Below are 14,366 nucleotides of genomic sequence, written 5' to 3' on the forward strand. Positions count from 1 at the left end.
CTCTGGAGCAGATCAAGCGGGGTGCGACAGCCACGCCGAAGCAAACAGAATTCAGAGAAATGCAAAGAAAGATAAAAAATGCGTACTCGATGGTGATGTATCGACTTAATCGGCTAGACAATTCGAAAGGAAGAAAGCCGGACGGCAGGCAGCCTGTTGTTAAGTGGACCGACTCTAACAGCCAAAAAGTAGAAGGTGTCATCGAGATGTTTCCGTCACAATCTAGATACCTTGCGAAACGTTACAAGGCTCTCCAAAAAAGGCTGTCTCGCCAAAAGGCAATGACGATTCAAGCCTCTAGTCGGGCGGACAAGATGGATCACAAGCACAAGGCCGGGAAAGCCCAGCCCAATCTGATGGCTCGTCCAGAACAGGCCTCAAAGAAGAAAAGAAAGTATTCCTCTCTTTCCTCGTTCGGCTCAACCAAGCTTAGCCACCATCGGTCTTCTCAACCAGTTGACACATCGGGAGCACTTTCAGATCCACACTGGGGGCATGAGCAAGGCCCTTCAAATAATATGTCAGATGAGGGCGAGGCGGTCTTGCACACCAACCATGAAAAGGCAATATCGCTTACCCCGAACCTTTCAGACGAGTTGAGTGGCCCCGCTATCCCTCGACGCCCTCGGTCGGAGCGGAAGCATCCTTTGAAATGGCCTAGAAATGAAAGCGCAGCTGCGCCGGAAGACACTTTAGACCTCACTTCCGACTCTGCCGACATACAACCAGCTGCATCATTGCACCAGCCTGATGATAATGAGCAGAGAAGGCAATTGCAGGCCAAGCTTGACAAGATTGCCAGAGAAGTCGTCGAGGATTTCTTCAAAAGCAAGGATAATTCAAAGTTGCCCGCCCAACATCAGAGGATGCTGGTCACAAAGGCGATCTTTGACGCGCGCCTAAAGGCCAGGCAGGAAATGCTCGAGAGCGACCCGTCTCAAGCTAAAAGACACTTCTTTAGAGTCAGAGGTGACGAGAAAGAGGCCATTGACAAGGAGCTTCTAAATGAGCTTGTTCATGATGTCTCCAACAAGAATTGGAGAGAAGCAAATCCCGAAAGGTATCGAAGATACCAACGGGAGTATTATCAGCAACGCTTTGCGCCGAGCAAACGAAAGATGGCCAAAATGTCCGCTGGAATGCCCGGGCCAGAGAGAAAACGGGAGATATCTGCAACTTTCCACAAGCTGAAAGCCCGGTTGCAGAGGCGGGCCTCATTGCCTCCCGTAGATTGGAGCGAAGGACAAGAATTGCCGCGTTCATATAAGGCATGGACGCAGAACGACACAAATGAAGTGTTCAAATTTGCCCGAGAATTTCCAAGGTACGCTGCAATTTTGAACTTCTTTGAAGAAGCCAAACACAACATTCCGCCAAAGTACCGGCAAGAAACGACAAGCGGAGCATCATCGCCTAAAGGCGGCGAAAAGGAGGTGAGAATCGAAGACAGGTTAGAGAAGGGCAAGTTGGTCGCTGCCCCAGGCCAATATAAGAAATTGAGGTAGACTGAAGTATTGCACCCTGGTAATCAGGAGTAAGGAAACAGCTAAGTCCTGGACCTCCTGCGCCATTTCGTCAGTAATGTGATGCCTGTGTCGTTAGAGTACTGTACATTATCATGAAGTAACGTCGTGTACTTGGGTCTCACTCCAAGCTACCTTGAGGTCCATAAGATGCGAAGTTCTCGCTCTGATCTACCTTGTGGTCTTTATGACACGGACCTCAAATAGCCTGGTGCGATCGTCATCTTCGCCATTAGACCGCCTTTTTCCCTCTGAGCTCTCGAGAGCTGCTTCTGCTTTCCTCCACTCGATCTCAGCGGCTCCACACCCTCGCCTCGATTGGTTGCTGTGTGATGCGTGCTACAAATCGCTTCAATGATCTGGAGCCTGGACTCCGCTGAAGCTGGTGCTGACATTAGGCCCGGACATCCGAATCGATTGTTTGAGCTGCTGAGGTGACCTCCGGGACTTTTGAATCTTTCACGGCGCTGACGCACAGCATCTTACTTTGTAAGCGCCTTAAAGCAGAAGGAGCGTAAAACAACATTTCTGGACAACAACGGCCCCGAGCAACTTCCGGGTACGAAAACGCCCATAGACTCGTTTCTGGTGGCCCATTCGAGAGCACTTTTAGCAGGAAAAGTGTGAGACTAGACGCCACGTCTTCTAGGACGACCAAGTACTCGCTCTTTTCTGGTCTCCACAGACACCATGAAGCTCTCGTCCTTCCTCTTCATCGCTCTTCTTCTCCACGCTGTCACTCTCGTGGCCGGCGCCGAAGAAGACGGCGAGGTGAGCTTGGTCAAGCGAGCGAGGACTAAGAAGCGACACAAGGAACAGCGTAACAACCACTGGTTTGCCAAGTATGGTGCTTTCCACCAGCAAAATGTTGACGATGGCAACGACAATAGCCCGCGTCTTCAGACAACGCACGAAGCAGCGCAGGCAGGAGCATCTCACAGGCCCCAGCGGAACAAAGCAGCGTCTTTCGTCATCCCAGAGTCTTCCGACCATCTGCCAGGAAGCAGTGCAGAATGGCAGCTGTCGAGCGAAGACTCGCCCCATTCTTCGCAAGATTGGGAGCCGGAAGGTCCTCCCCCCACGTCTTCTTCTTCAGCAGGGTCTGAGGACACCTCGTCAGCATATTACTCTTCCGAGGAGTGGGAACCCCACCAAGCTCGCCAATACAGTTCGTCGACTGCACGGACTCGTGCCTCCATCTCAAAAGCAGCGACGAGACCTAAAGCGTTTAAAGTCGAAGTAGGAGACTCCTCCAAGACTGCAGCAAAGAAAAGTCGCCTACATGGAGCCAATGAGTCATCAGCGATCGTTCACACCTCGGGCGATGAAAAGCACATCAACAGAGTTGATCCATCGACGTCGTCCGACCATGAAAAGGCACCATCGCACACCTTGAAACTTTTAGACGATCTTAGACAAAGCAACCCTGCTATCCCTCGACGCCGTAGGTCAGGACGGAAGCGCCGCCCACGGGAAAGTTTCAGTTTTTGGAGAGAGCTTGAAAACGACGGTGCAGCTTTGTCGGAAGAGTCGATAGATCCCACAACCGACTCACCCGGTCTACAGCCAAACCAATCTTTGAGGTCGAAGACTCAAGAAAAATTATTTTGCGAAAAGCTTGAGAGACTTACCGAAGACGTCATCAAGGCTTTTGAGTTGGAAAGTCACCCAGGCAAGTCCGAAGAAGCCCAAAAATTTTTGCTCACCACGGCGATCTTTAATGCGCGCCAAAAGTTCAGACGGGCAACGATAAAGAAAGATCCGTCGCAAGCCAGTCGAAACTTCTTTGCCGTGAAAAATACCTACCCTTTAATTGACAAGGAGCTTATGAAGAAGCTTTCTCATCGTGTTGCCAGCGAGAAATATCGGAATAAGAACCTCGGCTATTCAAACGAGGTCGCAAGGAAGAATTATCACAAACGCTTTGGACCGAGCAAGCAAGAGTTGGCCGAAGGGTACATTCTCACGCCTGAGCAAGAAAAAGCAAGGAATATTCGTTCGACAGCCAAGAGGCTGAGAGATCTGTTGTGGAAGACGATCCGAAGACCCCCACTTGTTAAGGGAAAAAAGAGAAAGCGGCGTCCTGGACCGATTGCTAAATCATGGGACCAGTCCAACACAAATGAGCTTTTCAGATTTGTCCGAGAGCATCCAAAGCACCAAAAAATCTTGGAATTGTTCGACGAGGCCAAGGCCAAAGCCAAGATTCCGCCAGAGTACTGGGAAGAAACGAAGACGACAAGCGGACCATCATCGCCTGGAGGCGGCGAAAGAAGGTGAGAAACGAGGACAAGTCAGAGAGGGGCAAGATGGTCGTCGACCCAAGCCGGTTCAAGAAAATGAGGATGAAGGAAGAGCTGTACACCGGCAAAGAGGGAAAGTAGACCACTGAGTGCTGGACCTCCTGTACCGTCTCGTCAGCATTGTGAGGTTTGTGTCATAAGAGTACTGTACATAATGAATAACGTCGTGTGTTAAAATCTCGCTCTGTTCCGCTTTGAGATCTGTACAACCCGAACCTCAAATAGCTTGAAGCAATCGACATATCTAGACCGCTCTTTTCCATCTGACTTGTCGAACGAAGTGGAATTTGGTCGCTCGGCGTGCCCGCAGTCATTGACGGAGTTGAGGAAGTACGTCGGTCGAGCTGATCGATTCCTACGGGTCGATCAAACGTCAGCGAAGACCTCAACCCGGGAAATTATAGCTCTCCTAGGCTTCGCCTGAGAAGTGAGGTGACTTCTAGCCCCGCCTGTTGCGGTGACAGCGAAGCGGTCGACTCTCCCGATCATTCAGACTACAAGTAAGAGCAAGAGATGTGAGTAGGTGGGAAGAAAAAGGAGCGTCATAAGGCAAAGTATTCGGCGCTTCGCGCTCGGACCAGCAGACGTGTCTAAAAAAGTCGAAGCGGTAGGAACGGGGCATCAAAAATAGGTCACCCCGACAATTGACCGAGCAGAGTCCGAGTGCGACAACGCCACCACTTGCTTCTGGTCGTGTTTAGACCAAAAGAAACTCTGCAACTAGGATGAAACTGTATAAGTTGCCACATCTTACGAGACGACTGACCGCTTCCATTTCTCACCATAGACACCATGAAGTCCTCGTCCTTCATCCTCATCGTCATTCTTCTGCATGCTATCACTTTTGTGGCTAGCGCTGAAGAAGACGGTGGGGTGAACTTGGTCAAGCGAACGAGAACTACGAGGATACACCAGGGGCAATTTATCGACGACTGGTTTGCCAATCTCTCTGGTGAAATTCCGCTGCTAAACGTCGACGATGGCAATGGCAACGGCAACGATTCGCATCTTCAGACATCACCCATAAAAGCGCAAGTAGGAGCATCTCAACACCCCCAGCGCAAGACAGTAACCAAGGGCAGCAGCTCAAAAAGGAAGTCCTCGACGGAGCACTCGCTCCATTCTTCACAATACCGGGAATCGAAAGGCCCTCCCTCGACATCTTCTTCAACATCAGAGTCTGAGGAATGGGATCAGGAAGACGCTCACTTGACATATTCTTCCTCAGCACAGTTTGAGGACTTGAAGTCTCAAGGGACCTCCTCAGCATCTTATCCTTCGCAGAATCGTTGGGATCCCCGCCAAGCTCAGCAGAATGCTTCGCTGACGGCGCGAACTCGGGCGTCTCTCTCAAAGGCAGTGACGAAGCCTGATGCTCTCGATCCAAAGGTAGAATCGTCCTCCAAGACTGCAACAGATAACGCTCGCCGTAATGAAGCTTGTGATTCATCAGCACTCGTTCACACCTCGGGTGCTAAAGAGCAAATTAACGCAATTGGTCGATTGACATCGTCACCAGAACAGATGCCACCTCACGGGCCCATAAAGACAGAGCGGATGCCGAGGATGAATGATTCGAAAGCCCGGGAAGAGAGCGAGAGAGCCTTGGAAGCCTATAAAAGAAGCGTGGCAGCTGGTACACCCGAAAAAACAGCACAGGCAACACTTGCCGAAAGCATCTTCTTAATCTGCAAAGAGCTCAGGGCAAGACTTCCGCATGATTCTGACAGAATATGCTTCAAGCTTCTTGGAGTTGAAAAAAAGATCCTGAGTCAAGCCCGTCGCACGGCATTCATGAGACGAGCAAAAAGTGTGCACAATGCTACCTATAGCAAGGGCAGGAAGGCATACGAGAATCACCGTAGAAAATATGGTCCCACTGCAAAGGAAGTCAACCAGGGTATGGTTCGCACGCCGGAGCAGGCAAAAAATTATGAAGCACGCACCACAGCTAACCGACTCTCACGGAGGGTAGACGGCGAGCTTCGAGGCCGAATAAAAGATGATGAGAAAAGGGTCGGACGGCGCCCTATGCCTTGGACGCCAAAAGATAGCCGCGAGGTGCAAGACTTTCTCGCCGAACACCCAGGAAAGTTCCGCGCCCTTCAACGCAAGTTTGGATCTCTCCGACAAATGCCGTCACGTCAAGACATAATGGCAGATCATGGCTCGGGCCAGCCAGTCAACAGTACTCATCATGGGGAGTCTGAAGAGCATAGCCGCAATCCGATGGACCGCTCAGGACAGACCGCGAAGGAAAATAGGAAACTATCTCCCTCCTCCCTCGGCCAAGATGATGTTGGTAGCTCGACCAAGCCTGGCCCTCGTCGGTCTTCTCAATCCGATGACACCTGGGGGGCAAAATCAAATATCCCTGGGGGGCATGAGCAAGCCCCTTCATACCACATGTCAAATGAAGGCGGGACAATGAAGGGTACCGACCCAAAAAAGGCACATTCACTCCCCTCGAACCTTTCAAACCTGCTGAGAGAAAGTGGCCCTGTTATCCCTCGACGCTCTAGGTCAGGAAAAAAACGTCCACGAGAAGACCAACGCATTTGGAAAGATTTTGGACACGACGGTGCCGCTTCGCAGGAAGAGCCGATAGATCTCTCAACCGACTCTCCCAAAATACAGCCAACTACACCATGGAGGTATAGAAAGGGCGGAGAGCGTATCCAGGCAGAGCTTGAAAAGCTTACCGAAGACGTCATCAAGGATTTTGAAAAACAACCTCCGCCAGGCAAGTCCCCCCGACAACAAAGCATCATGCTCACCACGGCGATCTTTAATGAGCGCCAAAAGTACAAAGAGGAACTCATCAAAAAAGACCCGTCGCAAGCGCACCGAAGGTTCTTTACCATGAAAGGCACCTATTCTTTGGTTGACAAGGAGCTCTTCAAAAAGCTTGCTGGTCGGGTGCACCAAGAGAATTTTCATTATAGGAGACCAGGATATTGGAGAGAGCATTCAAGAAAAAATCAATACCGACCTTGAACCGAGCGAGCAAGAGTTGGCCGGAGGGGACAAGTTAACGCCTGAGCAAGAGAGAGCAACGTATACTCTTCGTATACGCAATAGGTTGCGCTATATGTTGCAAAAAGCCAACTGGAGACCTTCACTTGTTGAGGAAAAGAAGAACAAGGGGGGAAGAGAAGCTAAAGCATGGGAGCAGGCTGACACAGATGTGCTTTTCAAATTGGTCCAAGAGCATCCATGGAACGAGAAACTTTTGGATTATTTGAACAAGCCAAAGACACGTTCCACCACACTACTGGCAAGAAACGACAAGCGGAGGCCCATCGCCTGAGGCGGCGAAAGGGAGGAGTGAATCGAGGGCAAGTCGGTGAAGGAAAAAAAGATCGCTACCCCAAGCTGATACAAGAAAATGAGGACGGCCTAGTAAAATCTTTGTCGTTAGACACCTCTTCTCCATTTCGAAAGATGCTACGGCTTTCCTCCGCTGGATCTCAGAGGCTCCTTCATCCTGGCCTCGACTAGCTGCTGCGTGATCCGTGCTGCAAATCGCTGATGATGTCTAGCGTGAAGTTGATGCCGTTATGGACACAGTCTTCCGAACATCGAAGCTCGGCCAGTCTCGTCCACGCTGACTGCTTGCTTTCCTAATTTTGAAAAAAGCATGCATTTAGAGCAGAGCATCCATCAGAAGGATTTTATCAACACGGGCTGCCAGATTTTCACAAAAGAAATTGTCAAGTGGAATCACTAAAAAGAGAGAGAGAGATTTGAGCTCCTGGGCCGACCTCCGGAATTTTAAGACTCTCACCGCGCACAGCCTCTAGTCGTGGGCGCCCTTTGAATGTAGCAGGGGCAATAGTCCAAAGTGGCTCTCCCCGACAATAAAGTGAACAGAGTCCGGGTGCCACAACGCCACCAATTCGCTTCTGGTTGTGCCTCACAGCAAGTACGAAGAATCTGTATAAAGTGCGAAATCTAACGAGACGACCAGCGCCGTTCCCTTTTCTCTCCCTCCATAGACACTATGAAGTTCTCCTCTTTCATCCTCTTCGCCCTTCTTCTCTACGCTGTCACTCTCGTCGCTAGAGCTGAAGAAGACGGCACGGTGAACTTGGTCAAGCGAGCGAGAACTAAGGAAAAACACAAGAAGCATCTTGTCGACCACTGGTTCCCCAATCATACTGTCGATAATCCGCAGCCAGACGCCGACGATGGCAGTGGCGATGATTCGCGTCTTCAGACATCGCCCACAGCAGCGCAGGCAGGAACATCTCACCGTCCCCAGCGTCTCCAGCGGAAGACAGTGACCAAGGGCAGCAGCGCAAAAACAAAGTCCTTGACGGAGCACTCGCTCCATTCTTCTTCACCGGACTGGGATTCGGAAGGACCTCCATCCGCATATTCTTCGTCAGAAGAATACGAGGAATGGAAGCCGGGAGACGCCTCGTCGACAAATTCTTCCTCAGCACACTCCGAGGACTGGAATTCTCAAGAGACTTCCTCATCATCTCAATCTTCCGACTGGGACCCAAAGCAAGCTCGTCGACACGCTTCTTCGACCGCGCGGACTCGTTCGCTCCTCTCGAAGGCAAAAGCGAAACCTAAAGCTCTGAATTTAAAGGCAGGCTCGTTCCTCAAGGCTGCAGCAAATGACGCTCGCCGACATAGAGCCAGTGAGTCATCAGCTCACGTTCACACGTCGAGTGATGAAAAGTCGATCATCGCAGTTCGTCCATCATCGTCGTCCCAGGAACCTTTGCCACTTGCCAGACCTAAGATGACATACTCTATGCCGAGGTTAAAAAATCCCGAAACCCGAGCAGAGAGCGAAAAAGCCCGTGAGGAATATGAGCAAAGTGTGGCTGACGGTACACCTGAAGAAGAGGCCCGGGCAACATATGCGCAAAGCCTCTTTTCCATCTGCAAAAAAGTCAGAGAAACACTTCCGTACAATTCTCATATACCTTGCTTCAAGCTTCTGACAAGTGAAAGAGAGACTATGGGCGACGACGAGTATCACGCAGTATTCATTAAGGAGGCAAAACGATATCACCAAACAGTCTACCGCAAAGATAGAGAGGCAGAAAGGAAAAAGTACCTCCGTGACAGATTCGGTCCCACGGAAGAAGAAGTTATGCAGGGCATGGTCTTCACGCCGGAGCAGGCAAGAAATTTGAAAGAAACGAGAGTCACTAAAAGACTCGGGCAGAGATTAGCTACGCTGCTCAAACAGAAAGATCATCCGGAACGAGTCGTGAGGAGACCTGCTCCTTGGTCCGAAGAAGAAGACCGCGAGGTGACAGACATCATCGCCAAGGATCCAGGAAGATTCCGCGCCCTTGAAAGAGACTACAGACTTTTCCAAGTAAAGCAGTCACGTCAAGACAAAACGTCAACTCATGGTTCTGGCCAGCCGGCTCATCATGAGGAAAGTGAGGAGTATAGCCACAATCCGATAGACCACTCAGGACAGACCAAGAATAAGAATAGGAAAGATTTCCCCCTCTCTTCGCTTGGGCAACATGATGAGGAAAAGGACATCTTGACCACGCCTAGCCTTTATCAGTCTTCTCAGTCCGATGAAACCTCGGGGGCAAATTCAGATATTCCTTGGAGGTCTGAGCAAGCCAATTCAAGCGATATGTCAGACGATGCCCCCCCCCCCCGACGGCGACCAAGGACAGGCGCCATCGCTCACCTCGGACCTTTTAAAGTTACTGAGAGAAAAAGACCCTACTATCCCTCGACGCCTCAGGTCAAGGCGGAAGGGTCCTCAGAAAGAGTTTGAAGACGAAGGCGCAGCTTCATCTGAAGAATCGATAGATACCATCACAGAGTCTCCCAACGTACGTCCAGCAGCACGGCATAGCGCTGAGGTGCGAGGAAAGAATAAATCTTTTCAAGCCGAGCTTGCCGCAATCACCAGAAAAGTCGTCAATGATTTCAAGAAGACCTCTCATCAAAATCTGTCTTGCCAAGATCAGAAGATACAACTCACGAAGGCGATATTCCAAGCGCTTAGCAAGTTCAGGCAGCGAAGACTCAAGGAAGATCCGTTTCAAGCCAAAAGACCATTTTTCGCCCTGAAAGGCCTGAACAAAAAGTTGATTGATGAGAAGATGTTTCAAAGCCTCAAGGAACAGCACTTGAAGGAAGAATGGCAGAGCAAACAACCCGGATACCAAATTGACTATTATAGTAGACGCTTCGGGCCGAGCAACGCCAAATTGGCCAAAGGGTACACCGGAACGCTCGAGCAAAAGAGGGAACGGGATGATGGTAGAGCTATCAGGCTTATGAAAGAACGGTTGCAGCGGTGGATCCCAGACGGAACAGGAAAGAAGAGGACCCGAAAACCATGGACGAAGATCGACACAAACAAGGTAATCAGACTTATTCGGGATTATCCAAGCCGCAAAACGCTCTTGAAGACATTTGAAGAAGCCAGACCCTACCTTCCGCGAGAAACCTGGCAGGAAACGACGAGCGGAGAATCGTTGCTGGGAGCTGGCGGAGAGGAGGCGAGAATCGAAGGCAACTCAAAGAAGGATAAAATGGTCGCCACACCACGCCGACGCAAGAAAACGAGGTCGACCTAAGGGCTTTTTCCCGAAAATAAGGGAAAAAGCAGACATACAATTTCGAGCCATGTGCTCGTAGTGGCAAGATAGTGTCTGCTATTGAGTAATTGCTTAAAAGATGATTCTTGAGAGATATTTGATTTCAGGCTTGTGTAATTCGGACCTCGATTAGCTTGAAACGATCGTCATCTCTGCCGTTAGACCGCTCCTTCCCTCTGAGCTCTCGAGAGTTGCTTCTACTTTCCTCCACTGGATCTCTGAGGCCTGGCCATCCTGGCCTGGATCAGCTTGAATGTGAGCTGGAAGTCGCTTCGGTGATTAGAGCATGGAGTCCATGGACATTGACGCTGATATAGAATCAGTGTCGGCCGATTTGAGCGGCCTGCTTGCTTTCCTGAGTTGGGCTTGGAACAAGCCATGCAATTAGGGCAGACCAGCCATCAAAAGTATACTACCCAGCATGGGCCGTGTTTGTGGAAAAGGAGACTGATGATTGGGAACACTGGAGAGAGAGGGAGAGAGAGGCTTGAGCTGCCGGGGCGACCTCCGGACTCTGGCACTCTCACCGCGTTAATGCACTGCCTCTAGCCGTGGATGCCCCTTGAACGCAGCAGGGGCGTCAGGGTGAATATGCCCGACGAGCCGAGCAGAGTGCGAGTGCGATAACGTTATCAGTTTGCTTGTGGTCTCGCTTATGCTCTGCAACTTGGATGAAATTGTTAAGCCCACACATGCTACGAGACAACCGACTTCTTTCTCTTTCTCTCCTTCCGTGGATACCATGAAGTTCTCGCCCTTCCTCTTCATCCTCATTCTTCTCCACGCTGTCACTCTTGTGGCTAGCGCTGAAGAAGACGGCGAGGCGAATTTGGTCAAGCGAGCGAGAACTAAGGAGAGACACAGGAAGCAGCTTGTCGACCACTGGTTTGCCAACCACCCCTCGCAGGACGGGGAGTCGGAAGACCCTCCCCCGACATATTCGTCCTCAGGAGAGTCTGAGGAATGGATGTTGGAACACCCTTCCTCGACATACCCCCCTTCATCAGAGTTTGCTGAGGAGTGGAAGCCAGAAGATGCTCCCTCGACATATTCATCTTCAGCAGAGTCTGAAGACCGGAAGTCTCGAGGAAGTTTGTCATCATCTCACTCTTCCGACAGTCATCTGGATCTACGCCAAAGTCACCAGCATCACGAGCACGCTTCGTTGACCGCGCGGACTCGGTCATTCCTCTCAAAGGCAGTGACGACGCCTGATGCTTTCAAGTCAAAGGTAGAATCGTCCTCCAAGATCGCAACATATAACACTCGCCGACATGGAGCCAGTTCTTCATCAGCACTCGTTCACAGCTCGGGTATTGAAAAGCAAATTGACGCATTATCGTCGCAAGAACAGACATCACCTCATGGGCACAGAAAGACAGGGCGGATGTCGAGGATGGATGGTTCGGATGTCTTAGAAGAAAGCGATACGAGTAAAGGCTCTAGTCAGGGGAACAAGAAAGACCACGAGCACCAGGCCGAGAAAGGCCACCACGATCTGACAGTTCGCCCAGGACAGGCCTCTAAGAAGAAAAGGAAGTTTTCCTCTATCTCCGCGCTCGTCTCGACCAAGCCTAGCTTACATCGGTCTTCTCAACACGATCACACCTCCCGAGGTGATCCAGGTACACGCTGGGAGCACGAGAAAGCCCTATGAAACAATATGTCATATAACGGCGAGACGTCTATGGGTACCAATCAAGAAAAGGCACCTACACTCAACTCGAATCTTTCAGGTTTAGCGAGAGATCCTGCTATCCCTCGACGCCCTAAATCAGGGTGGAAGCGTCCACGAGAAAGGCTTGAATATGAAGATCCAGCTTCGCCGAATGAGACGACAGGCTCCTCGACTGACTCTCCCAATGACCATCCACCCAAAAAGAAGAAAAAGTCGGCGAACTCTGAGCTCCAAAGGGAGAAATCAAAATTTGATAAAGAGATGGAAAAGCTCACCAGTAAAGTCGTCAGTGACTTCCAAAAAAAAATTCATCAAGGACCGTCAACCCAAGACCAAAAAGAACAGCTTACAAGAGCAATCTTCAATGCGCTTCGAGACGCCAAGCAGCGAGCTGTCGATAGCGACGAGTCCCAAAGTGGAAACAGTTTCTATAAGCTCAGAGTGGTGGACAAAGCATTAATCGACATGGAGGTTTACGCTCGGCTCGTTAAAGCGCAACACAAGAAAGAGTCTCGGCACAGGCACCCCGAGAGCAGGATACTAAGCGAACGGCAATATGATTTTAAACGCCATGGGCCGACCAAAAAGCAGGTGGCCGAGGGGCACACGGCTACGCCCGAGCAAGAGAGACGTCGACAAGACTATGCGGATTACAGAAATCTGAGAGTCCGGCTGCACAAGCGAATTTCAGGCGAGAAAGAAGGACGGAAGGAAGGACGGAAGGAAGGACGGAAGAGGCGTTCACCCATGCCATGGACGCAGAAGGACACAAACGATGTGTTCAGATTTGCCCGGGAAAATGAAAGATTAAGTGGAATCCTGGAACTTTTCGAAAAAGCGAGACTCTTGCTTCCGCCCGAGTACTGGCACGAAAAAAAGAGCGAAGCATCATCATTTGAAAGTGGCGAAAGGGAGGAGAGGATCGAGGGTCAATTAGAAAAGATCGCCACCCCAAGCTGATGACGACTGAAGAAGCCACTAAATAACCACATCGTAGTCAGATCATGCATTTGTCATTGAGTTACATATCATGAAGTAACGTCGTACTTGAGATCTCGCTTCTTATCTAAGGCCTGTATGACCCGTACCTCGAACAGCTTGAAGTGGTCGTCATCTCTGTCATCTGACCGCTCCTTTCCCTCTGAGTTCTCGACAGAAGCTTCTGCATTTCTCCAATGGATCTCAGAGGATTGGTCGAGGAGAGCTTTGAGTCTGGCCATGCATTCAGCTTTGTCCTTGAGCTGGTGCGTTGTCACGCGACCACTCGTAGAGGGTATGGAAAAGAGCAATGTTGCCCCGATGCTTGTCAGCCCAGTCGCAAGGCCTCCTGCGGATTTGCCGATTTCTGCGTCGTCTGCATGACCGATTGCTACTGCCATCAAGCCAACCCCTTTTCCCAAAATGGAGTCGGTAACCGTCGGGATCCCTTTCGGAATGCTGAGCACAACGCGACGCTCGTCGGCTACCTCGCGTCTCTCTGCTAGCTTGTCCGAATTGCGTATCGCGGTCACGAATGCTCGACCAACACCCAGACCAATGAAAATTCCTGTCCTTGGCTTATGTTGCCGGACAAGATCGATCAGCACCTTTGCTCCATTGGCATTCTCAGATGCGCTCAGCTCCTCGGCAAGTCTTGACGGTCGTGAGGCTAGATTCGTAAGACCGATCGAGTAGTATGGCGGAGGCTGATGGAGAAGCACAGCGTCATCCTGAGGCGCAACACGGACCGGTGTCAGTCCAGAGAGGTGAAGAGCCTTATAAAAGTGGTTCGAGGGATGTGCAAAATGGTGGCCGCTGCGACTAGATTGGCGACCAGGATTGCTGCCGATGACCAAGATGTCACATCTTTCTCTGACGAGATCAGGTACTGGCGGCAAGATCTCTTCTTCGCCTTCTGCCTCGTCTCGCTTAAGTGCTTCAACGGCTTTGGAGCTTTTCAGCCTCCCACCTGCTTTTGCTGTTTCGGCAGTGAATGGCTTGACGTCGCACTGGAGATTCGTTCTACGCTGAGTCGCCTGCTTTGCACCAGAATAGTTCGCCCTTTGGGCTCTTGGCTTGCCTTGAGGCTGGAATCGAAAGGACTCCAGCAACGAGGGAGGAAACTGAGCCGGCGGATCTTCCGACTTCACTTCAATCGTCAGGTCTTTTCTCGCCCTTCGCGAGACGGGCATCCTGCGATTTGCCCGGCCCACCGCCCTGCGTGGACGTCAGTGTCGTCTAACGCGTATCTAACTTTGGCAAATCAGAGAGGAAGGTCTCACGT

The 14,366-nt window shown here is 50.8% G+C and overlaps 6 protein-coding genes across 6 annotated transcripts; 5 read left to right on the forward strand and 1 right to left on the reverse strand.

Moving 5' to 3' along the window:
- Nucleotides 1-314: 314 nt before the first annotated feature.
- Nucleotides 315-1,437, forward strand: FA10DRAFT_261261 (hypothetical protein; the record flags this gene model as incomplete). Its single annotated transcript, XM_025520066.1, has 2 exons — nucleotides 315-1,324; nucleotides 1,380-1,437. The coding sequence occupies 2 exons, from the start codon at nucleotides 315-317 to the stop codon at nucleotides 1,435-1,437; spliced, it is 1,068 nt and encodes a 355-aa protein (XP_025376647.1).
- A 776-nt stretch (nucleotides 1,438-2,213) lies between these two features.
- FA10DRAFT_295327 (hypothetical protein) lies at nucleotides 2,214-3,803 on the forward strand (the record flags this gene model as incomplete). Its single annotated transcript, XM_025524464.1, has 2 exons — nucleotides 2,214-2,967; nucleotides 3,040-3,803. The coding sequence occupies 2 exons, from the start codon at nucleotides 2,214-2,216 to the stop codon at nucleotides 3,801-3,803; spliced, it is 1,518 nt and encodes a 505-aa protein (XP_025376648.1).
- An 815-nt stretch (nucleotides 3,804-4,618) lies between these two features.
- On the forward strand, nucleotides 4,619-5,333 carry FA10DRAFT_295328 (hypothetical protein; the record flags this gene model as incomplete). The annotated part of the gene is made up of 2 exons (XM_025524465.1): nucleotides 4,619-5,215; nucleotides 5,280-5,333. The coding sequence occupies 2 exons, from the start codon at nucleotides 4,619-4,621 to the stop codon at nucleotides 5,331-5,333; spliced, it is 651 nt and encodes a 216-aa protein (XP_025376649.1).
- A 2,496-nt stretch (nucleotides 5,334-7,829) lies between these two features.
- On the forward strand, nucleotides 7,830-8,581 carry FA10DRAFT_287320 (hypothetical protein; the record flags this gene model as incomplete). Its single annotated transcript, XM_025524136.1, has 2 exons — nucleotides 7,830-8,478; nucleotides 8,556-8,581. The coding sequence occupies 2 exons, from the start codon at nucleotides 7,830-7,832 to the stop codon at nucleotides 8,579-8,581; spliced, it is 675 nt and encodes a 224-aa protein (XP_025376650.1).
- A 2,586-nt stretch (nucleotides 8,582-11,167) lies between these two features.
- FA10DRAFT_261265 (hypothetical protein) lies at nucleotides 11,168-11,640 on the forward strand (the record flags this gene model as incomplete). The annotated part of the gene is made up of 2 exons (XM_025520067.1): nucleotides 11,168-11,516; nucleotides 11,573-11,640. 2 exons carry the CDS (start codon nucleotides 11,168-11,170, stop codon nucleotides 11,638-11,640), a joined length of 417 nt encoding a protein of 138 aa, XP_025376651.1.
- A 1,350-nt stretch (nucleotides 11,641-12,990) lies between these two features.
- On the reverse strand, nucleotides 12,991-14,331 carry FA10DRAFT_302785 (DNA glycosylase). Its single transcript, XM_025525169.1, has one exon. It carries the CDS (start codon nucleotides 14,272-14,274, stop codon nucleotides 13,132-13,134), a length of 1,143 nt encoding a protein of 380 aa, XP_025376652.1. The 5' UTR covers nucleotides 14,275-14,331; the 3' UTR covers nucleotides 12,991-13,131.
- Nucleotides 14,332-14,366: the final 35 nt, after the last annotated feature.

The sequence above is a fragment of the Acaromyces ingoldii genome (genome assembly GCF_003144295.1).
Source record: "Acaromyces ingoldii strain MCA 4198 unplaced genomic scaffold FA10scaffold_4, whole genome shotgun sequence".
NCBI lineage: Eukaryota > Fungi > Basidiomycota > Exobasidiomycetes > Exobasidiales > Cryptobasidiaceae > Acaromyces > Acaromyces ingoldii.